Source organism: Physeter macrocephalus, chromosome 11, assembly GCF_002837175.3.
Source record: "Physeter macrocephalus isolate SW-GA chromosome 11, ASM283717v5, whole genome shotgun sequence".
NCBI classification, from domain to species: domain Eukaryota; kingdom Metazoa; phylum Chordata; class Mammalia; order Artiodactyla; family Physeteridae; genus Physeter; species Physeter macrocephalus.
In genome coordinates, this window is record NC_041224.1 from 120,415,233 (window position 1) to 120,441,374 (window position 26,142).

Consider the following 26,142-nt stretch of genomic DNA (forward strand, 5'->3'; position numbering starts at 1 on the left):
TGATTTATAGGATTTGAATTGTATTTAATAATTGTCTTTCTAGTAAGTAATGGTATATTTTCCCTGAATGAGTAACACAATTTGTTTTTGTTTGTTAATTTTATTTTTATTTGTTTAAATTTAAAGGAAAATTGCACTGGAGAACTAATGCATTTAATAATTTCAGTGAAATGTTATAGTAGAAAGAATATAGGTTTTGGAACTAGATAGACCTGGGTTTTAATTTTTCAATCTTCTATTTACTACCTACCTGGACTTGGGCAGAAGTTTCGTACTTATTTTTAAGCCGTGGTTTTCTTGTGTATGGAATAGGGAGATACTTCCTTTAGGAGCATTTTGAAGGTTAGAGATTGTGTATGTAAAAGCCCTACTACAATACCTGAAACAGGAAACGAGTTTATTTAATATGGGTTTCACATACCAGAGTAATTATTTTCAATATTATGGTGGTGATAATGGTTTTTATAGATGTTTATAAAAAAATAGATTGTTGAAGTATTTTACATGGCCTAGATAAGTGGTGGTTGTTGTCATTGTTCTTCCATCCAGCTGTGAAAGGTAGGTCTACAAAAAAGTTTCAAAATTATTAAGAAACATAAATACTAGTATTTGAAACGGTTATTATTAGTTTTATAGGAAGTTTATTCTCTTCAGATATAATGTTCTCAATATCAGAAACTTGATTTCTTTTAGGTAGTATAGTTTGTATTTACTATATATTTTGTAGAATAGAATGTAAAATCAATTAATATTCTTTTAGTGTAAAATCTTATTTTGTCTGTATTGAAATCCCAATTGCAATAAAAGCTTCAGACTAGTGATATCACACAGTGTGCCTTTTCCTTTTGGCAAGTGTGAATTTAAGAATGCATTTTTAATTTTCATTTTGCCATAGAAGGGTTAAAAAAAGAGCATATTGAGGTCTGCTTAAATTTGCTGTTTATCTCCATAGGACCTAACTTAATAGAATACTGGTAGTTTCTTACACATGACCATCCAGAATATTTGAGAGAGTAGTTTTTGGACTACTGGCAGTGAACCAACAAGGATTGATTCATTTCCAGAGGAAATGCTAAGGCTATCCTTAAAAGCATGATGGAGGTTATACTGTTTTAGAAAAAATTAATTTCTCTTTTTTAAAATAAGTTTACAAAATAAATGAGATTCTGGGTGTCTATTTTTTAAGCTTGATGTGAATGATTCTGTCCTGACTCTTGGCCTCGTTAAGAAAATGTAATGGAAAACCAAAAAATTTTTATAAGGGCAACTTAGTTTTCTAGCTGGTTATGAACTTTGTTAAAAACTGTGTTTTGAGACTCATCATTTCTGATATGAGTAATTCACATTTATGAGTTTATGCCATAAATATTTTTTACTTTTATTTTTTGGCAGTTTTTTAAAAAGACTTTATTTTGTAGAGCAGTTTTAGGTTCACGGCAAAATTGAACATGAAGTACAGAGTTCCCATTATACCCCTACTTCCTAACCCCACACAAGCACAGCTTCCCCCACTGTCAGCATCCCTCACTGGAGTGGTACCTTTGCTACAGTCGATGAACCTGCCCATAAATTCTTAATAAGGGAAAAGTTTGGGAGGTAATAGGAGTCTTTCTTTATTTCTTTTTTTTGTTTGTTTTTACTAAATTTAGAGTGTTTTAGGTAGGTCAGTTCAGGCTACACTCTTCACATGGAATTCTTACTACACCTTTGGTCCTTCATTTTATAAAAATGACAATTACTAAGAAGAATAAGCATGAAAAATGGTAAATTTCTTTTTTTAATAGGACTACTTCTCCATTTCTATGCTATGATCCTCTCTTTGTACAACTTGTGACTATTTCTTTGGTTTAAGGAAACTCAATTCTACTTTTAATAAGCTCTTTTAAATTTGTTTGTGGCCATGAAAATATAAATATATTTTTTTGAAATAGAAAAGTTACTTGAATTTTTCAAAAGTTTTTTGCTTTGTTTTAAGTTCTCCATTCTTAAGTTTCTGAGCTCTTTGATAAAAGTCCTCATCCATTTCTGGTTATGGCCCTTTCATGCCAGAGTACTTCCTGGAATACATAGTTACGACACAAATCTCAATATAATATTATTGAATCTTACATTTTCTAGAAATTCGAATTTCAGTGTATCATATTTTAAGATGATTATTATGGTCTCCATAGCGGCTGCATTTGTCACCTTTAACATGATTACTGTCAAGTCCTGAGTGTGCATTGGCATTTTGTTGATTTTGTAGATCTGAATCAATATACAGTGGTGTATAGACTGAATTTATGACCATTTACACAGTTGATTCAGGCTGACTGGCTGTTTGTAGAATAGGACTGATGTGACTACATTTACTCACTATTTTTGGTTATAAATAAATCTGGTAGTTAAAAATTTGGGGTTTAGTACATGTATGTAAGTGTGTTTTAATCAAAACAACCTATCGTGTAAGACATTATCTTTTGGGAAGAAGTTTCAGATACAAATTTTCTTTGTGTTTTGCCTTTTCTGTTTTTTGTTTTTTCTTGGGGAATGAAAAACAAATTTAGAACAAATCAGACTATAAAATTTTGAAATTGGTTACATAGATTATTTCATAGTCTGAATGAATGATTGAATTAAAAATATTCTAATCTGTAGCTTTTGGATAAAAGTGATAATTTTTGTCAAATGGAATAATTGTGCTGACAAGATGTAAGGTAAAAGTAATTTTAGAAAATTCTATTTGGACTTTATTTTTTGAATGATTTTTGTCTTCACATACTGAAACTTTTTGGTACTTTAAAATCAAGGTGCTAGTGAATGAAAAGTTAAAAGTGATCAGTTCACAATGATAAAATTATACTTGTATAGTTACTGAATATGTTAGTTTTTGCTAATTAAATATTTTTTAAATTAGAAATCATATCCTTTTTTATAGTTTCACTGGCTGTACTTAAGGTAATTTGATGTACTCTAAAACATAGTAACATTCTTTGATTTTGAGCATTTTTAATATAGAAATATTATCAGAGTTAAGCACAAAATACCTTATTTCCTTCCTTAATTAATATCCTGTTTTTTAAAGTTTTACCCCTTCTGTTCAGAATTTTCGGGTTAATGTTTATCCCTAACAGATTAGGATGGGTAGGCTTTATTTAGCCTTAGTTTCCTTGAACCAGCAACACACATTGGAGGAAATATGATAAGGAAAAGCAGGACAAATACATCGTCCTGAAGGATTCAGGCTTGTATATAAATTTTAACATGTGGAATATGGAATGTATAATATTCTGTATCCTTTCCACAGATTAAAATAAGTGTAGAGAATTTACAATTTGAAAAAATTCCCATTTTAAGTAGATTAGATGATCTCTGAATCTTCATCAAGAAACCAAACATTGCAGAATTTGGAGTCACTGAAACCTTTTATTCAATTGCTTTTAAGAGTTCAAAGTTAAAAAAATAATGATTTCAGTTCAGCAAATCTGATTTTTTCCTTTCAGAAACCTTCATTGCCTATATTTTATAATCAACCAGTATATTTTAACACCAGGATAGTGCTGCATTAGTCCAGGTAAGAAGAGCAAAGACAAAACAAAAATTTTCATTAAAAAGGAAGTCCTTGATCTCCTGAGAATGCAGTAGAGACTAGCATCAGAGGCTTTCTCTGCATTTTTAATAGGCCATTGGTCTCTAATAGGTTCTATATTGGTTTTTCATTACCTTTTTCTTTTTAAAAAATCTCTGCCTCTCCCCAGAGTCACTTGAAATGAAAACATTATAATTTTTTCTTTTTTTTTACTTAGGCTTTTTTGTCTCAGGTTTTCAATGCTGTTTTTAAAAGTTAAAAAATGCTACTAACAAGGAGCTGATGATGCTATGGTGCAACTAACAAGGCACTAGTATAGTAGTCACAGCTGATTAATAAAATGAGAGTCCCTTCCTTTTCCTTTTGTTCCCTCTCCCCAAAACAAATGGTGAATTTGAATAAAACATATATCATTTGCATAGAAAGTTATGTAATGATGCCATATAGAGTATAATGATTTCCTAAAACCTTGTATTTAAAGTAACCTGAATTACAATGAGAGATAAACAGAATATTTACCCATCCCTTATGAGCTGCTGCTGATATGTAAATTTATTCTTCTACTTTGCACAAATATACTTTTGAGCTACTGCTTAAACACTTTGAGGTCCTTAGTCAAACAGTTTTAATGATGCCTCCAATATTATGAAAGTGTGACATTTGATGAATGTCTCATATAGTTTTGATATCTAGGCACATGTCAACAAAAAAAATTGAACATTGGTTTGTCATGCAACACCTAGATAATTTATAATTTTACTGTTTATATCCATCTTGACATTTTTTATCTGCCAAAGGCAGGTTTCATTTGGAATCTTAATCTGAGATTTATTTGGTGGATCTGGAAATCATAGCTAGGGTTCCCACAGGAAATGGTCCATCTACCAACAGATTAAATGGCAGTCCTGCAGTTGTTAGGGGAGCTCTGCATTTAACACACATGCATACTCATTCAGTCAGCACTGGGGAGAAAAATTAAAGTAGTAACCCAGGTTTAGGAACAATGTAGCTAAAAAGTCCCATATTTGCTGAATGACAAAGGGTTATATAGCAGCATTTCATTTTATTATTCGTGCTTGAATTTCTTGTTTGCTCTGTTGAGTCTGCTGACGAATACTAATAAATGCCTGCAACAATCCAGACGAGAGATGCCTGGCAACAAAGCTATGCGGTGGACCTCCCTGATCTTCTCCAGTTCACAACCTGACCTTTTGAAAAATTGGCTGGGCTAAGCTGCAGAATTTGGGTGTAATGGTTATTGTTAACTCCAGCTTTAGGATTTATTAATTTGTGTGATCAAGACTTACCTATACTTCAAAGTTTCAAAAGACCAAATACAATCATCCATCCATTAGAACTAACATTGTGTTTCAGTGATTTCCACTTGGTATCTGACTGGTGATTCTTCTGTTTTGTTTTCCAAATCTAAAAATGTTCTTAAGTAAAATGAAAGGCACATATAAAGAAATAGCGTTTTTTTCTCTCTTTACAATTGTTATTGGAAAAGTTACTTTCCATAAATGGTTTATGGAATTGTTGAATTTATAGATAATTAGTATATGTTCATACTTAGTAAACAAAAATATATATAATTATGAAACCTGTTTTACTTGCAGTGGTAGAAATTTAAGACTTACCTAGTTGATTCATATTTTTAATTACTTTATATAAATTATTCTTAAAACAGGAAAATTGAAAAGGTTAGAAATATATAGTAAGTAGCCAAATAGTTCATATCACTGGGGAAAAAAGAGAATAAAGAGTACTGTTGTGCTAGTTAATCTAATTTTAGGATAGTTTTCACAATCATTTTAGCTTAAATGATATTTGAAAAGGTTTAAATAGGGTGATATAATTTTTACAAAGCTTTAATTTATGCAGTATGTTCATAAGTTAGGCAGTGTAAGGTTTAGGCAATTACACTATTTTACTGTGTTCATGGCCTTCATTTGATGAAAGACGTTAAAATTTAGAAGCTGAAACATTACAATAGAACAGTTCTTGCACAGAAGTGTGTTGAATGAATATTGATGTGTTCATGACTATTTCAGACTTGAAACAAACAAAAAATTATAAAAATTTGGTGTAGTACTACCACTTTAGTTTTTTTAATAATAAAGCAAATAACAAAATTCCAGTGAAGTGATTTCTATGACCAGTCAGTGGATAATTTGTAACATGGTATACTAAGCCTTTGAATTGTCTTAATCACAGATGAAATAACCTCACCAGTTCTTTTTGACATGTTTATTTAGAGATACAACCATGTATGGGAATGTAAAGGATATAGTTTATTTTGAATTCATGTCCAAATGAATAAATTATTGACATTCACAGGTTTCATGATTTTCCAGGTTAACAAACCTTTATCAAGCCTTATTTCAAAATCTTATAGCTATATCCAGGCTCTCCCCCATCACATGTTTTTGACTTCCCCTCAGTGTATATAATACACCTTATCAGAATCACATAAAACTTTGAATCTGTGCTTATCAACGTAACAGCCAACGGCTACATGTAGTTTTCGATGCTTGAAATGTGAGCAATGAGAATACAGAACAATGAAAATGAAAGTTATAGTACTTTTTTTCTTCTTCTTCTTATGGCTGGTCAAGCCGAAAAATAAATGGAAAACCCCCTGAGAGAGTATACAGTATCCAGGTAACAAATTTGCATATTTTAAGCCAAGGATCCAAAAGTTACCTAATTTCTTGTGACTCCTAAATTAGAATCTCTGTAGGATAAGTACCTGTGATCTACCAGCTTATGATCCTGATCATATCTAATATCATGTACCAATATGGTAGTGTTCAAATTATGTTACAGAAACATGTTATTTAAATTTCTTATTTTCCTGCCATGGGATTGAATTTACAGAAATATACTCTTAATTTTCTTTCTATGAGATTGAATTTTCTTTCAGGATCTTTCTCTAATGTCAAGATTTCTGAATTTTGAAGTTCTGTTACTTTTGTAATTTATTAGTTTTATAATCTTATACAAACTTTATTAAACCATTATGTATTAACTACAAGTTTTAACCTTAAGTATTTTCTCTTTTTTGTATGTTTTTCATTGAACGGAGTAGCATTTTATTTATTTTCCATGTTCATGTCTTCTGCTCATTTAATAAGAGAATTTTTTCTTACTATATTTTATTTATTCTTATTACATTTTAATACGAAAATCTTTTACTTTTAGCTAAGTAGATTCTTGCAAATAATAATAGCTAACATTTATTGAGTGTGTATTCTGTACTGACACTTTTCCAAGAGATTATATAATTTAAGTAATGTAATGCTCAATATGTGGAAAACTAACCGCCCCACACACATAAAGGAAGCAAATAGTCGGAAATATTTAGTAAAGGGAATAAAGAATATTTATACACACATACAGATAGATAATCTACGTGTAACTCAGTTAAGGAATTGGTTAGGAGCCACTAGCTGATACTGTGTTGAAACTAATGTTTGTTTAGAAAAATTCTTAACCATTGAAAAAAAAACATTTGTATAAAATGTGGGACTACTATAGTACTTCCATCATGAAAACAAATTTACACTTATTTAATAGCAAAAAGTGTCATATCATTTTGATGTTTTTACATAATGTAGTGATAGACAATATACAAAAGCAATAAACGTGAGGTTTTTGTTCTTTTTATATTTATAAAATCAGATGCTGTGATATAAGTAATAACCTTTCCAAAAAAAGAAAAGATAGAGGGTAAAGAAGTGGTGACCAATTATGTTAGCAAGTGTCAGAGAGCACATTAACAAATTGCTTCCTTTATGGTTCGTTTTAGATACAAGTGCCCCTGAGTAGCACCTGCATCTGAAGGAGGGAGATCCATTTATTCGAATGTACCTGCCTATAGCACCTCCATTCCTCTTTCTCTTTTCTGCCACTGAGCTCTCAGGTACCTGAGATGTTGCTATTCTGAGTAACCCCTGTAGGATCCCTAGAGACAATTCTAGCTCAACCACTCTGAAGAAACAGCTCAGTAAACAATATTGACCCCCTAGGGGACCATCAAATCCATTTACACAGATACCAGTTGTCACAAACTATTTACAAAGCCAGACAGAACAAAATTCCCCAGCCTCTAAGAATCCCTTTTTGATTCTAGCCACCTCCTCACTTCTATATAGTAGTTGTGAAGTAACAGTTATTTTTGGCCATGAGTTATGATTTCTTAGGTAGCATCAATTTAACTGAGTATATTCAATTAATTCAATTCAATAAATTTAACATTAATGTATAATTGTCTGAACTCAAAAGGGATCCTAAAGCTTTCTTTACTAGGTTAGGAAATAGTATAATGCTGTTAATTTTCTAGGCTAAGGAACTGAGAATTTAGTAGCATCGCTAACATTGGGATAGTTGACAATAGTAATACCTCCAGGAGTAAAGGGAGAATTTGTTAGATCATGAAAATGATCCATTGGAAACAGTATGAAAGTCACTAGGGAGATACAGGGTCTTCAAAGCATATAATACAGCTGGCCTAGGCACATGTATTAAGTATTAGGATTCTAAAAAGTCTTTACTAAATTTACCCACTTTGCCCATATGAATAAACTGTCTCTAACAATAGCAGTAGGTGGCATTTGAGGAATAGTGAGTAATAATCTTCCATAACATCATTTTCAAATGGTCACAGGATAGGTTTACATGGCAGTGATAGCATTAAATAATAATAGCAAAAATTGGGGGGTATATTTGGTTTGAAGTGGTTAAAATTCTTATGTCCAAATAATGCAGTGTGCCTGCAGAAGAGCAAATAAATAAAGGGATTGATAGTTGTCATAAAAATTTTCCTGTTATTTGAGAAAAGAAAGTTAGATTTCATAGACTTATGAATTATGAAGAAGAGATTAATAACTTATCCTATAAGTTCCTATGGAGAAATGCATTTAAATAGTATTAATTCTGTTAGTCATAATGATGGAACAATTAACAATGACATTGATTCAACACTGAAGCAAATTACTAAAGAAAGTTATAGAGTTTCCATTTCAAACCATATGAGAGAGATAGAGAGCAATAAATAGAATAGTTTTAGTTTAAACTTTCATCTGCCTAGAGATGAATTTGAATCAGAAGTGAATTGTTCTTTAAAACATTTATCTTATCTTTCTATTCGAATAGTGTATGAAACAGACCTATAACTTCACTTTTTGTTGCATTTTATTGGTATATTTCTAATGCAATTTTCTTTCAAGTGATGGGGTAATACAACATCTCAACTAAAGTTTTTAGTGGCATCATCTTGTTATCACTTGATAAAAGTCCTTCTTCTGGGGCTGGAGAGTTTAGGAAAAATAATTGAAGACTGAGTTAGAGTAACTAAATACTATCGTATTCTCTTTTTTTTTTTTTTTGGCGGTATGCGGGCCTCTCACTGTTGTGGCCTCTCCCGTTGCGGAGCACAGGCTCCAGACGCGCAGGCTCAGCGGCCATGGCTCACGGGCCTAGCTGCTCCGTGGCATGTGGGATCTTCCCAGACAAGGGCAGGAATCCGTGTCCCCTGCATGGGCAGGTGGACTGTCAACCACTGCGCCGCCAGGGAAGCCCACTACTATCGTATTCTCTTGGTTGGAGGAGGTACTAACTCAGAAATTGAATTTAAGTTGAACTATGAATAAGATAAAGAAAATTTGGTAAAATGAAGTATGATATAGCAGTATCTTAAAATTTGACTTGAAAAGTCGAAGTGTATCATGCCGGCAACTTACTCTCAAATGTTTCAGAAAAAATTATGTATGTGTAGGTAGACAGACATAGAATAAATAATAAAGCAAGCGTGGTAAAATGTTAACATTGAGGAATCTGGATGAAGGGTGTATAGTAATTCTTTGTACTATTTTTGCAACTTTTTTATAAGATTGGAATTATTTCAAAGTAAAAAGGTAGAAAGAAATGACTGTTAACATCAGTCAGCTTTCTCATCTGTTTCTGTCTTCTTTAGCATGTTTATGCAGTCAGTGAAGTCTTTTGCATTTGTCTTTCACTTCTCTCCATTTCTTGCCATTTTTCTGAATGACTTCAGTTTCTTGAAAGATGGCACTCCCTGTACCCTGATACCTTGATTTCCTCCTCTCCAAGTACCTTCATCATCAATCTATTTAATCAACACATTCCCAGATCTACCACATCTTGGAATTTATCTTTACAGTGTTACTCATTTTACAAGTTTTCACTCCTCAACTATAGCATCTTGTCCTTTCAGAACAACAAATGTCTTGTGTTTTTCCTAAAGCTATTTCTTCTCTTCTGTACTCATTCCTCCTGTTCTCTTATTCTTATAGTCTGTCAACTTTCTCTTTACTTCACCAAGCTCAAACTCTTCGACAGTTCATTACTTTGCATATTTCTGCTTGTCCTGTTTTGGAACAAATGCCTTTGTGAAATCTTCTCATAGTCTTCCAGTAGAGCATCAGGATGTCTAGCATGTTTTTTATGTGGTCTCTGTAGCCCTAGCATACTCCTTAGTACATTGTATTCAATTTACTAGATCAGTTTGTCTTCCTTCTCTTACTGTAGAGTCCTTGAGGGGAGAATCTGTTTCTTACCCATCTTTGTTTTCCCAGTACTTATCACAGGACATATCACACTGCAGCCTTTCCATGGATTATTATTAAATTAATGAATAAATAAATAAATTGAGGGCGTCAAACTTTCTATACAAATGATCGAATTCTGATATTGGATAATGCAATATGGCAGAGTAGAAGAGTATTAGGAGCATTCAGAGGATTTAAGCAATATTTGCTAAAACAGTTGGTCCAAAAACAAAAGACCAAAGGAAAATTTTATAAATCAGCTTTGTTTACTCTAAAGTAAAATTAAATTCTCAGTGGAAGAGTATGGATAGTTGTAGAGCAGGTTCCAAATATCTGGTGAACAGTTTCAGTCAGGAATCTAAAAGCTTTTGCTCCAGAGCAAGGATAGAAACATCCAGAAACAGAGCCAAATCGTACAGTATGAATTCTTCAAAAATATTAAACATTTAAAATAAAAATCCAGAAGTGTGTTAGAACTTGATGAATTTGTTTTGATAATACTTCAGGGGGTTATAATTAGTAGGATCCAGGAGGGATCAGTAAAGAGCCCTCTTATTGAGAAGGTTCCATGTCTGCTCTCAGTTTGGAGAATATAGTACAGTCACAGGTTAAAAGGCAGTGATTTACCAAGAGCTCAGGGATCATGAAATTTGACATTAGGTAAGCTGAAGTGAGAAAGAGAGCTATAAATCTAGTAACCAAATAGCAATATAGATATCAGGGATGGGGTAAAGTAAGCACTCACAGGTTAGAAATAAAAAACTGAAAGAAGAGAGATGCTGCACTAGACCCCGAAATACAGAGGTGAAAACATGGGACAAGTTGCAGATAATGGTAAGTTTGGTCTCAAAAACAGGTCACAGAGTCAAGACTTAAGATTCTGAAGCAATTGATAAGGTGTTGTCATGGGGAACTGGAGGCTTTTTCTAGCTGGCAATGCTCCTTGGCTTATCCTTTTACCTTTTCAAGAATCTTTGTACCTCATAAACTGGAGAATAGCATAGAGCCTAATAGTTATCTTCTGATATGCCCCTGGAGACAATTTTTGTTATTTTGATACTGTTTTCCATAACTATTTAATTTTCTTTCTTTGAATTGCCTATAAAGTTATATGTTAGTGTTAAAAAAGCATGGCCTGTTAATGATAGTGGTATTCCTTAGTGTCCATTTATAAAATTTTATAATACCTCATTCAGATTTGGGAGTACTAATACCAGCCTATTCTAGAAAAGTAGCATGATGAACATCTAAAGCAAATTGTTTTGAAATGTCAAGAACCAACAAATAATCTTCAGATACCTATATTTGTTAAAGTTTAAAACAAAATATAATGAAATTTCATAGATATATCACAGTATGTAATTATGATAGCACTTTCTCCCAGTTTATTCCCACAAACACAGGGAAATAGAGAGTAATTGACCAAAAATGAATGGTTTCTGATCTAGCATTCAACCACCAATCAGGTAATGTCCAGGACTTGGAGTTTATGACTGGCTCTACCTAATTTCAGCATATATGTAAGCAAAGAATTTATTCTTAAAGAATGAGTACCTTATTTATGTTTCCCATTTGTTTTTATTCTAAAACTACTCTTCTTCTGCCTCAAAGGAATTTTAAGTTCGGCAAGTTAAAGTAGGCATCATCAACAAGTAGGTGAGATTCACCTGCTTTTAAAAGTTGAAGATTTATTTCTGTTGGAAATAATAAAGTCCTAGTTACAATCTGTATTTGTGCCTGTTGATCTGATTTACTGGTTAAAAGAGTTTGTTTTGTGTACTTGCTTGTGTGTCATTTTCTCCCCAGAATTTCACTATAACATCAGATATACACTCTTCCTTTGAAATAGCTATTATTTACTAGTTACAGCTTAAAATAACTAATATTTATGAGATAGCCAGGCATTACAAAATATTGTCTAATGTATAATACGTATCTGACAAAATGGAAGTTAAAAATAATTCTCCTTATGTTATTTCCATTTTTATATGATGATGATTACAAAAATAATAGCTAACATTTATTGACATGCCAAACACTAGGCCAGGCATTTTACATTCATTAATTCTTAATTCAGTTAATCCTTACAACAACTCAAGTAAGTACTATTATGTGTCCATTTTGCAAACCAGAATCTGAGGTATGGAAGAGTAAAGTAATTTCCTCAAAGTTATGTGCTTGGCAAAGCCAGAATTTTAACTCAGTCCAATACCAAAATTCCATGCACATTATCATTTCACTGTAATCAGTTAACTTATTGCATCCTATTTTTCAAAATCTAGGAAAGAAAAGTTAATGTAGAAAATAATAACCTCTAAGTCAGTGGTTCCCACCCTTGATTGTATGCTGGAATCATGTGATCACTCCCAGAGATTTTGATTTAATTAGTAGAAGATGTGGCCTGAGCTTGAGGGTTTTTAAAAACTCCTCAGCTGATGTGCGCTTAAGGTTGTAAACCACTGTTCTAAATGTCTACTGACTGTGGAAATGGAAATATTTGTGGCAAAATCACCCTGCACATGTTTGTCTGATAACAATAGGAGTAAGGTTAGTAAGTGCATGTTTAAAGCCGTGAGAGCTCTTATTTCCACAAAAATATTCATTTGATTGATTTAATATGTAACGATGGTGTTTCATATCTCATGTTTTTGTTTTGTTTTAAATGCAGACGTAACCCACGGTTATCTTGAACAAGAGACCACGGGGAGAAATAAAAGTACACAGCCAGATGAGCAACTGCCTGTGAATTCTAAGGGAAGCATGCATCAGAAATCCAATGAATTAGTTAATGAAGCTACATATGAAGGCATAGAATTGCCAGAGGAGAGATCAAGGAATTTTCAAGTCATCAGTCCTCATCTAGGTGATGAGACAGCTTACTGCACTACAGAAAAGTTCAAGTGAGTGCTAGCAGCGTTAGATTTAGAAAGTAAGAATTGGGAGAACTCTTCCTTCCTTCCTTCCTCTCTCTGTCCCTCCCTTTCTTCTTTTTGATATGGCCTAAATTTGACATATCATTAACTTATTAGAATTTGAGGAATCTAATACTAGAGTTTTCTACTATTTTCATTACATTGATATAATGTGTCTAAATCACTGAGTGAAAAAGCACAAGGTGAGTTTGAATGAAGATCATGAGGTTTTGTATTGTTTTGTTGAATATTATTTTAAGTGACCATTCATTAAGGATCTGGAAATAGCTATTAAGTTGATATTAAATGGAATATTATTCATCAGAGCCATAACCTGGCAGCTCCAAGACAAAATAAGCCCAAAGATATGATTTGATTTTGGGCAGCGCTGTTCTTCATTTAAATGAATTTGAATGCTTTTAGAAGGGTTGTCTACTCTCCCATTTACCTTCCTTATTATTTTACATTCTGTAGTTTCTGCCCATTCACTTTATGTAGCTACCTATTTCATGAAGGGATTTGAATTTTGACACCTGTGACTTTTACCTATGGGAGAAAAGCACTTTGATAATTAGTCATGTACTATGAAAATACTACTAAATTTAAAGATTCTCAATGACTAATATAATTTATAACTATATTGAAATATAAATATTATGTTTTCAGTCCAGACAAAAATCATATTTTATGGAATACTTTTTAACGGAGTTTTACCTAGGAATATCTATTTCTATTTACTTAAAATTTATGAAATAGCTATATTAATGAATATTAATATATAATGAAGTGGATATATTAATATGTTCCACTTTCTTGGCAATTAGTTATATTCTTATCAAAGTGCAGTTTGGAGTACATTTTTGGGGAGTAGGGATGAATGAAGAGGTGATAAACTTTATAACCACATGGGAAAAGTAAATAATAGAGATTAGGCTAAAGTCATCTCTTTTCCCTTCCCTTCCTTTATAGTACTTGCTAACAAGTTAATATTGTTCTCAAATAGCATACACATTGTAAAAAAAATTTTTTTTTTGCGGTACCCGGGCCTCTTGACTGTTGTGGCCTCTCCCGTTGCGGAGCACAGGCTCCAAACGCGCAGGCTCAGCGGCCATGGCTCACGGGCCCAGCCGCTCCGCGGCATGTGGGATCTTCCCGGACGGGGGCACGAACCCGCGTCCCCTGCATCGGCAGGCGAACTCTCAACCACTGCGCCACCAAGGAAGCCCCCCAAATTTTTTTTTTCTTAAATGTTACAGGAATAGGTTTTCATTTTTAATGTTACAAATTTAATAATGAAAATATGATATTCTGTCAATTATAATGAAAAAAATATTTATTGTTCCCATTTTCAGAAAAGTAAGAAATGTATCTAGAGTCCTGACAAGAAGTACAAATTGAATTAATATTCACAAGCCCTTAAAAACTGCGTTCTTTAAGTATACTGAACCATGAATCTCTAGACATTACTAAATGCTTTTCACAGATTTAGCTCTCCCTGTGAAATTGACATATTAGCACCTCTGTGATATATTGTATATTAGCACCTCTGTGAAATTGCAGTGTTTAATCTTTTTCATCCATAGTATTTTCTTAACAGTGCATAACAAGAAAAAATTTAAATTAAGTAACTTTACGTACTAACTGTTAAAATTAAATGTTTCCCCCATTTGAAGTATAAGATGTATAGATCCTATATAGTTGAAATTATATGTATATTGTTTTAATAGTTTTCTTTATTACAGCATTATGGAACATAGAAATAATGATTTGCATTACAAATGTATGATTCCTTGTCAAGTTACTTCAGACTTAAATAAAGAGGAGACAATAGCATTGCTTCTCAAAGAATTGGACATTCTCAAAGCCAGCAATAAAAAGGTACAATATAGAAAGTCTGATGATTGTACAGTATACTTTTAGCTGTTGACCTTCTAAGTTTGCTTTGTCACTCATCATAATTCAGTTTTATTGTGTACTTTAATCCTTTAACAGTAGCTTTATGCTATTGCCATACCATGCCATTCACAGTATGATTGAGTTGAGACATGAGCTGTGAAAAGCAATTTCTTTGGTTTCCTGGCTTGGTGGCTTGCAATATCACTTCCTTTTTCATAGATCTGTGGTACCTAAAAAATTCAAATTTTACTTCATTGGTTTCATGTTACTTTCTTAACTTTTTTTTTCTTTTTTGTAGTATCTGTGCCCTGTATTTCACCTCAATAATATATGTAAACTTTAAAGTAGCAAGGCTTGGAAATATTGTCATTTACCTTGTGTTATCTTATACTGCTACATTTTGTCCAATCCAATTTGTCATGTCATGTTTTATCTTTCCTCTTTTTCTAGTTACATTCCTTTGAGCTTTAAATAATGTTATTAAATAATGTTCATTTTCTATGCTTGCCTTTTTTTTTAACCTCTACATACTTTTCTGATTCTAATATTCTAGTTGTTTGACCTAATCAAACTGAAGCATGATGTTAAGAATGTTGATCATGTCTGACGGAAAACAGCATAAATGACATAAACGGAGGGAGAAATTAAAAAGAAAACATTTGGAGGGATCCTGTATGAAAGCCTGAGATATTTTCTGTATTTTCATTTACCAGCTGTTTATTACATGCCAATTATGAGCCAGGTGCCAATGCCAATTTAAATGGAATATGATGGCATAGCATTCTCAAAGGGAGATTTGTATCAAATATTAAGATTATTATCTTAATTAATTTTGTTTCAAAATATTAGAATTACTAAGAGAAACTATAATTTGTGCTACCCATTATTTTATTATGACAGTCCCTTCCAAGTCTTTTGCTTTAAGACAAAAGAATGGATCAGATTGCTTTTTGCTGCAGTAGTTATTTTTAATAATAATGTTCCTTCTTTAATTTCATTTGCCTATACACACACTTAAATTAAGTGTATATTAAAATGTTTTTATAATTTCTATGTCATTTCAGGTAATAATTATTTTATAAAATATCTTAAAACCTTAAATTTGTTTTTCCCCTGGAGTTATGTATTCAGTAAGTTAATACAGTTATTCTATAAGGGTCTAGAGAAAAGTAAAAATTATCTTCGGGATTAATTATATTTGTGCAAGAAATTTATTAGTAAGAATCTGTTTATTTCAATGTGTTTTAGCTTCAAGAAAAACTGACTAAAGAAGATAAAGAACAGAGAAAACTAAAGCTTAAACTGGAACTCCAAGAAAAAGCAACAGAAGCTCAAATTGCTGAAAAAACAGCAGGTATAGTAGATCAGTATTAACATATGGCATTCAAAATCATACACAAGGTTATTATCTGATGTGGCTTGATGAATAGTAGCATACTAGCTTATTTGTCAAAGGAGGGAAAGCTCTGACTTCTTTCTTTCTTTTTTTTTTTGGCTGCTTAGAAAATAGGTGGCTTTAACATCCTGGTACTGGTATTAGTGAGAGCTTTACCTGTATTCATACTGATTTGGGCATTAAATGCATTGTTAACACCATGTCAATCCAATCACAAAAAGGTTGTTTGTTTTGTTGGAAGGGCCTGAACAAACAAGGGGAAATAATGATTACCAGTGCCTCTACCTTTCAACCAGCAGTTCACATACCACTTATTGTTTTAGCTTGTTAAGAGGAAATACTTCTCCTTTGTATGAAGGTAGTCATATATTCATTGCCAGTGAAAACCTACATTTGATTCAAAAATCTGTTTTGTGCAGTTAATTAATTTTCATCTGATGACATGGATGATGATGAAGATAATGTTTGCCCTGAAAAGATCTTTCCCTGAAGATAATGTTTTCTGGTAAAAGGTTGCCAGAGTTTAAGATTATAAATGAATGCCTGAAATATGTTTTGGAGTCTATCTTCATTCACAGGTCATGGCAAGGAGAAAATTTTTAAAATGTATCTGTGATGTGTTACAGGTATGATCAGGTGATTCTCAGTTGTCTCTGATGGACTCTGTCTCTCTCTCTCTACAGTTTATATATTATCCCTGTGACTCTCTTCCTCACACTGTTTTAGTGTGTTAAGAAAAGAGACATTTCATAGAATAGTAGAAATTAGCATTCAGAGGCATTTTATAGATCCCTTATTTTAACTTTTTTTTATCAATTGGAATGCTTTTAAAAAGTAATTGTATTTTGTGATTAGTTTGAAGTTATAATCATACTTTATAAATCACTTAACCTGGGACTTCGCTGGTGGTACAATGGTTAAAAATCCGTCTGCCAACGCAGAGGACACTGGTTCAAGCCCTGGTCCAGGAAGATCCCACATGCCTCAGAGCTACTAAACCTGTGCACCACAACTACTGAGCCTGTGCTCTAGAGCCCACGAGCCATCCAATCACAAAAAGGTTGTTTGTTTTGTTGGAAGGGCCTGAACAAACAAGGGGAAATAATGATTACCAGTGCCTCTACCTTTCAACCAGCAGTTCACATACCACTTATTGTTTTAGCTTGTTAAGAGGAAATACTTCTCCTTTGTATGAAGGTAGTCATATATTCATTGCCAGTGAAAACCTACATTTGATTCAAAAATCTGTTTTGTGCAGTTAATTAATTTTCATCTGATGACATGGATGATGATGAAGATAATGTTTGCCCTGAAAAGATCTTTCCCTGAAGATAATGTTTTCTGGTAAAAGGTTGCCAGAGTTTAAGATTATAAATGAATGCCTGAAATATGTTTTGGAGTCTATCTTCATTCACAGGTCATGGCAAGGAGAAAATTTTTAAAATGTATCTGTGATGTGTTACAGGTATGATCAGGTGATTCTCAGTTGTCTCTGATGGACTCTGTCTCTCTCTCTCTACAGTTTATATATTATCCCTGTGACTCTCTTCCTCACACTGTTTTAGTGTGTTAAGAAAAGAGACATTTCATAGAATAGTAGAAATTAGCATTCAGAGGCATTTTATAGATCCCTTATTTTAACTTTTTTTTATCAATTGGAATGCTTTTAAAAAGTAATTGTATTTTGTGATTAGTTTGAAGTTATAATCATACTTTATAAATCACTTAACCTGGGACTTCGCTGGTGGTACAATGGTTAAAAATCCGTCTGCCAACGCAGAGGACACTGGTTCAAGCCCTGGTCCAGGAAGATCCCACATGCCTCAGAGCTACTAAACCTGTGCACCACAACTACTGAGCCTGTGCTCTAGAGCCCACGAGCCACAACTACTGAGCCCACGAGCCACAACTACTGAAGCCTGTGTGCCACAACCACTGAAGCCTGTGCTCCTCAACAAGAGAAGCCACTGCAGTGAGAAGCCCATACACACCAATGAAGAGTAGCCCCCACTCGCCGCAACCAGAGAAAGCCCACGTGCAGCAAGGAAGACCCAACTCAGCCATACATACATACATACATACATTAAAAAATTAAAAAAAATAATAAACCGCTTAACCTGGTTGCATATGAAAGAATTCTGGTGTTTTAGGTCAGAGACATGATTAACAGATACTGTCTGTCTAGAAAATATTACTGTGCAAAGTAGAACATCACCATGAAAATATAACTAAGGTGATCATAAATAAATACTCCAGCCAAGTACCAGATGGTTGTTTTTCTATTATGTTAAACTACTATGAATTTTTTGTTTCTTTTTTAGTGGGGAAATAGAGTAATATATTTTAAGGAAAATTAACAGTATGTTAAAAATGAATAATTCAAATATAAATTTAGAACAATTTAGAAGTTTCTTGGCTTTTTATAATCAAGTATGTATACTAATTGCTGGAATGGTATTACAAGAAGTACATTTGTTTTAAGGTGTTTGCATTATAATTTAACTTTGTATGTGTCTTAACAGATATAATTTAATAAGATTTAAGCCATTGTGATTTATTGTAATCATGAATTAATATATCTGCGTAGCTCATTTATCTCTTGGAGGGGAAAAATCATTAAGCATTAATATTTACTCTTTAAACTTTTGTGTAATATAGCTAATCATATACTTTACATATTTATTTATTGGTGTATATTTAAGGGTTCCCTATTACTAAACAGTATGAAACACACATGCCTAAAATGGAAAGAATTTGATTGCTTTATGATTCTTGTTAACATCAAATTCTTCTCATTAATGACAAAATACTATTTCTTTTTTTTTTTTTTTTTTTTTGTGCGGTACGCGGACCTCTCACTGTTGTGGCCTCTCCCGTTGCGGAGCACAAGCTCCGGATGCGCAGGCTCAGTGGCCATGGCTCTTGGGCCCAGCCGCTTTGCGGCATGTGGGATCTTCCCGGAACGGGGCACAAACCCGTGTCCCCTGCATCGGCAGGCGGACTCTCAACCACTGTGCCACCAGGGAAGCCCCAAAATACTATTTCAATAAATGTTGAATGTTTGAAAGATGTTTAGGATATTTTTATAGCTTCCTAAATTGATGAAAATAGCAGTGTTATATAGTTTCTCTGAAACTAAGCAATCCTAAAGAAACACGTCCAACCATATAAAAATGGCTCAAGGACTTGCCTGGTGGTGCAGTGGTTAAGAATCCACCTGCCAATGCAGGGGACATGGGTTCGAGCCCTAGTCTGGGAAGATTCCACATGCTGCGGAGCAACTAGACCCATGTGTCACAACTACTGAGCCTGCGCTCTAGAGCCCGTGAGCCACAACTACTGAGCCCATGTGCCACAGCTACTGAAGCCCGCATGCCTAGAGCCTGTGCTTCACAACAAGAGAAGCCACCACAATGAGAAGCCCGCGCACCGCAACGAAGAGTAGCCCCCACTCGCCGCAGCTAGAGAAAGCCTGTGTGCAGCAACAAAGACTCAATGCAACCAAAAATAAATAAATTTTTAAAAAAGAAAAAAATGACTCAAAATTTAAATCCCCTAAGTTTTTTAAAATATAAATTTTCAAAATGTATCTTTACTTTTTAATGCTTTAGTTCTATCTTATTAAAAAACTTTAAGATATTTTACTTTTAACCTTAGAATTATTATTATAATATGTCAAAAGAAAAAAACTGAATTGTTTAAGAAATCCATTGGTTTGAAACTACCAGAAATTTATCAACTGACTCTTGGTAACTCTTGAACTTTTTCATATTTTCTCATTATACATGAATTTTTAAAAGTTTATCTTAAAAAAGAAAAGCTAATCTTGAAAAAGGTTTCTTGAAAAAGGTTATCTCCTACCTGATCAGTAGTAAGTGCAATCAAAAAGCTAAACACAATAACAAAAAAAAGTATGTTACTACCCTCATAGAAAGAGGAACATTATGGTACTATGAGTACATGTAATAAATGTTTTATTTAGTCGTATGAAAGAACAAAGAATCCACACAAGCATGGATGTTTGTTTCTATCACTGCTCATTTTTATATTCAAAATAAAAATGTATTTGCTAAATTATATTACAAATGTGCATACACATAAAAGTATTATAGTATACTTAAGCAGAATATAAAATGTTTTAAAAGTCAAAATATTCCACATTAAAAGAAATACATGCTAAAACATCTGAACATTGGAAATTGCAAATAGGATACAAAAATGTATGTCTATAGGTTTTTCAAATAAAATGTTAATTAAAATATGAGGTATTCTAAGGAAATAGCCATTTTCTTTGAGTATTTTTAATGTAAAGATTTATATATATATATGATAATTCATATCAGTATTAGTTGTTATAGCAATAGAATTAGAATCAATCGAATAATAAGGCAATGGTTAAATAAATTCAGGTACCTTTATGGTGTGAGACATTGTGCAGTAATTAAAACACGTTTTTAAAGAATATTTAGGGCTTCCCTGGTGGCGCAGTGGTTGAGAGTCCGCCTGCCGATGCAGGGAACACGGGTTCGTGCCCCAGTCCGGGAAGATCCCACATGCCGTGGAGCGGCTGGGCCCGTGAGCCATGGCCGCTGAGCCTGCATGTCCGGAGCCTGTGCTCCGCAACGGGAGAGGCCACAACAGTGAGAGGCCCGCGTAATGCAAAAAACAAAAACAAAAACAAAAAAGAATATTTAATGATATGAAAAAAACTTTATGAATTAAAGTTAAATGAAAGAAGTAGGGGGAAGCTGTATTTATAATTTTTGTTAAAAAACTATATACACGTATATATAATATGAGAGTCAAATTTTGATAGTGTTAATGGGTGTATAAATGCTTCAATTAACAGGATTTCTTCTGCCTTTTCAGGTTTTCTGCAGTGATTTAGTATTAGAAAAAGTAATGTTACTTTTAAAAGATGTGATTTTTTTTTAAGTTACTTGCTCACTAATCTTAAAATAATTCCTGTGATAGGTTCGACACGTAAAGGTTACATAAACCAACATCTTATGAAATCCATGTGATGGCTTTGATCAGATCTTGCCATTTTACCTGTGCCATTTTTCTTGTCCTTCAGATTTTTCCCTTTTTTACTTTTATGTCTTTATTGTGTAACTTACGTATATGTTAGTCCAACTTGTCTCCCCAGCTGATTGTATAATTTATAAGAATAAGAATCTTGTATAATCAAAACCACATAAAACAAAATGTTCCCAGTACTTTGTGAGACAGGTTGAAGCAATGGAAAGACTATAAGCCTTGGAATCAGATGGAGTAAGGTTCAAGTCACAGTCTTGACACTTAATACTGACCATGTGCCTTTGGGCAAGTTACTTATTAGCCTCTCCAGGTTTACTTCCTCCCATGTAAGATGTAAATATTAGCTAATTTACCAGATTATTTTAAGGATTAGAGACAATGTATAGAGGCACCTAGGATATAACTGGTACTCAGTGAATTATAGCTAATATTAATATTTGATTACTTTTATCTTTATGAAATTCTTAAATCTTTCATAATGTCAGAAGTCATGAAAAAAATTTTGTTCTGTTTAGCTTTTAATTTAAATTCATAGTTCACTGTTAATAGATTTTAAAAGGGAAATAAACAGAAAAGTGAAACAAAAAAGTTTGAAATGAAGGATTGGATGATGATAAAAATTACCATTGAGATATATATATTTATTAGCATTTATTACATTTTACTTAAACATGAATCTGAAATAAAAGAAATGGGATGCTCAGGATTTGGGTTTTAATCTAATATATACCTATGATAAACCTTCGTGTAGACTGTTACAACAGCATTTCCTTTGCTTCCCTGTTAGTTTTACATAATGTGAATACTATCATTATAATGTGATCTCATGAGAGTTGGAAACTCCGTTGTGTCCTGCGTCATGATAAAATCTCAAATGGTTGACCTTTTTATCTTCCCCTACTTTTTTGACATCACCATCATCATCATCACCACCATTGATACTGTTTTTATTAGGTGCTTAATAGGGACTATGCTAACTTCTTTAAAAATTAAAGAAATATTTATTGAGGTGTTCTTATGTACTAGGCACTGTGCTAGGCACTGACTATGCATCAGCAAATAAAACAGATTTGGTATTTCAAACATGTCTTTTGTTTGCAGTCACTTCTGATTCATAATACGCCATTGTAGTAGATAGTGGTTAAATGCTTAGACTTTGGATTCAGACCTGTGTTCTAATCTTTCTACTGCTTATCATGTGTAAGTGAAAGCCTCACTAAGATTTGGTTAAAACCTACTATATTATAGTTTGGTGACGTTTAAGTGAGATAATGTTTGTGAAGTACTTAACCCGTTAGAAAGCACTCAATAAATGGTAATTATGATGATAAGGTGATGATGTCACCATCGTATTTTCTCAAGACTTCTTGATCTAATAGGGGGCATGTCAAAGTGTAACTAACATAAATAACTATCTCATAGCTACTTATATATGGTTTTGTTTCACAAAGAATTGATATGTATTCCTTGTTAAAAATATATTTTATTTACTTCATCTTATCCACACAGGTTTTAGTTTTCCTTGACTTTCAGAATTAAGCTTATTTAGAAAGTTTGAAAATATGAAAAAAAATTTTACATCTCTACAAAAAAGAAAATAAAGGAATTTGATAAGTAGGTCTTATTATGTTTTAACTCATTAAAGTATATATGTGGATAATATGATTTATAAATTATTGGCATGTATGACCTTCAAATACTAGGGCATGTTTTCGAGAAGCACAACTGAAACATTGTCTCTGTCCTTTAGGTAAATGTCTTTTCTCATCTAAATAAAATGATTAAACCATAAATACTTCAAAAATTATTTTATTTAAATTAAGTTTGACAGTGAGAGATAGTATTGTATGACCTGACCTGAATCCATTTAATTTAATCACTCTTACGTGAGTGACGTGGTTATAACTTTTAAAAATAATTTGTTTAATTAAGCCTTTCATTTTTCTGAAACAGTCTCAGTGGGCATTGTCTAGTGTTTAATGTCTCTTAATTTTTATTAATCTATTGCATTTACAGTATACAGATGTGTATATTTTTACACAAGAGTATTTATTTAAATAGTTTTTATGTTATTTTGTGATACTTAAAATATTTATATTTCTTTAAAAGCCTTATATTTCTATTTCTTAAATGCTCACTTTAGAGTCTCTGCTCTATATGTTAGTTATTTTTCTTTCTTGCATGTCATCCATTAAAGATTAGCTGTGGAAGCTTGGAGCATGGAGAGATTATGAATGACAGAACAACTCCTGTAGAATAATAATCAGATTTTGGTATTTAATGCTGTTTGACTTTTGCAGACACATTTCTTATTAACCTTTGGTACAAAGAGAAATCCACGTTCCTGATATCTCATGGAGAAGATGAATTTGAGATCCTCTTCCAATTAAACTGAAATAAGGCCAATATTGGGTTTTAGTCAAAAGAACTCCTTAGTTCTTTAAGTCTTATATTTATATAAATCAATCAATCAATCTATCTATCTATCTTAGTTACATTTTACATATAATTCAGTGGTTACATAATTTGCTTAGTTAGCATACTGTACTGATTCTGCAAGCGTTTAAACTGCTATAGATTCTTCCCTGGGCACCCATATTTAGACTAACTTGTAAATTAAAAAAATATTGTTAAGCCCTTCTTATTACAGAGAATGTTCTTTTATTTTTGGTAGAGACGAGATGAGTTTAATGTTATTGTCCAAAGCATCAGAACATAGAATCCCTGAAACGTATAACTTAAGTTCTTCTATTCAGGTTAACATGTAAATGTTAAAAGTATAGGTATGTAATCTACTGTTATAGCAAATATATTAAGACATACCAACTAATTAACATGGAAAAATAAAAATTGTTGTGTAATAGAAAATGTTTACATTGTTCTCTTGTAAAAAAAAATTATCTGTTACCATATATCATATCTCAAATGATTCTGACCATATAATGATTAAGAAGAACAAGAGTCAGTTAGTTCTATATATCAGAAGAACAGAAAATAGCGTAATACTTGCTTTTAAGAAATAATGCACAATGGAATCCCTTTTTTCTGTATATAAATGGGCATTAATAAAATGTTAGTCTTTAACATTTAAATGGTGTAACCGTATTAATATAATGGAGCATTACATGTATCTATCTATATATTTTTTTAATTTGGAAGGAAAAAGGACTTCAAGAATATAGCTAGTCATTTCAGATAAAAACAAAAAGTCCCATCTCTGTGAAATACAGCAGTTAGAAATATTGATAGGTAGAATGCTGATTATATTATTATCTTTGGCTGTAAAATCCTATGAGTATGAAAATTATAATGAGTGCCAGGTCAAATAATGCTTACAGGTAGAGTATGGCCAATTTTGTAACATGAGATCACATTATAATGATAGTATTCACATTATGTAAAAACTAACAGGGAAGCTAAGGAAATGCTGTTGTAACAGTCTACAAGAAGGTTTATCATAGGTATATATTAGATTAAAACCCAAATTCTGTGCATCCCATTTCTTTTATTTCAGATTCACGTTTAAGTAAAATGTAATAAATGCTAATAAATATATATATATCAATGGTAATTTTCTCATCATCCCATCCTTCGTTTCAAACATTTTTGTTTCACTTTTCTGTTTATTTCCCTTTTAAAATCTATTAACAGTGAACTATGAATTTAAATTAAAAGCTAAACAGAACAAAAATCTTTTCATGACTTCTGACATTATGAAAGATTTAAGAATTTCATAAAGATAAAAAGAATCAAATATTAATATTAGCTATAATTCACTGAGTACCAGTTATATCCCAGGTGCTTCTATACATTGTCTTTATTCCTTAAAATAATCTGGTAAATTAGTTAATATTTACATTTTACATGGGAGGAAGTAAACCTGGAGAGACTTATAAGTAACTTGCCCAAAGGCACATGGTCAGTACTAAGTGTCAAGACTGTGACTTGAACCTTAGTGCATCTGATTCCAAGCCTTATAGTCTTCCCATTGCTTCACTCTGTCTCACAGAGGAAAAGAGAGAAACCATTATACATAACAATAACCAATTCTAAAGAGGAAATGATCTTGGAAAAAGTTTAGGTAGCAGTTATATTTCACAGAATTTTCATATTGGTATCTGTTAAAATTTAAAGTAGAAACTCTGTGCAGAAAATAAGTTAAATACCCCTTAATAGTATATTTCAAAAGTGTATAAAATTATTGATATTGATTTTAACACTTCAGGGATAAGCTTATCTCTTTTATATTAAAAATTACAGCTCTAAATGAATTTGGTAAAGTAGCAGGATACAAAATTAATGCACAGAAATCTCTTGCATTCCTATACACTAATGATGAAAAATTTGAAAGAGAAATTAAGGAAACACTCCCATTTACCACTGAAACAAAAAGAATAAAATACCTAGGAATAAACCTACCTAAGGAGACAAAAGACCTGTATGCAGAAAACTAAGACGCTGATGAAAGGAATTAAAGGTGATACAAACAGGTGGAGAGATAGACCATGTTCTTGAATGGGAAGAATCAACATTGTGAAAATGACTCTACTACCCAAAGCAATCTGCAGATTCAATGCAATCCCTAACAAACTACCAATGGCATTTTTAACAGAACTAGAACAAAAAATTTCACAATTTGTATGGAAACAAAAAAGACCCTGAATAGCCAAAGCAATCTTGAGAAAGAAAAATGGAGCTGGAGGAATCAGGCTCCCAGACTTCAGACAATACTACAAATCTACAGTAATCAAGACAGTATGG

The 26,142-nt window shown here is 32.5% G+C and overlaps 1 protein-coding gene across 10 annotated transcripts in view; it reads left to right on the forward strand.

The window, feature by feature from the left end:
• Window positions 1-26,142, forward strand: part of MIPOL1 (mirror-image polydactyly 1) — a 320,015-nt gene that overhangs the window by 65,164 nt on the left and 228,709 nt on the right. For 8 of the 10 annotated variants that reach the window (XM_055088396.1, XM_024116474.3, XM_055088392.1 and 5 more), the window contains 3 exons: window positions 12,806-13,037; window positions 14,777-14,927; window positions 16,194-16,299. In XM_055088396.1, the coding sequence (XP_054944371.1) occupies window positions 12,806-13,037; window positions 14,777-14,927; window positions 16,194-16,299 (489 nt within the window). The remainder of the gene's footprint in view (window positions 1-12,805; window positions 13,038-14,776; window positions 14,928-16,193; window positions 16,300-26,142) is intronic. The other 2 variants (XM_055088395.1, XM_055088394.1) reach the window with 1 other exon arrangement.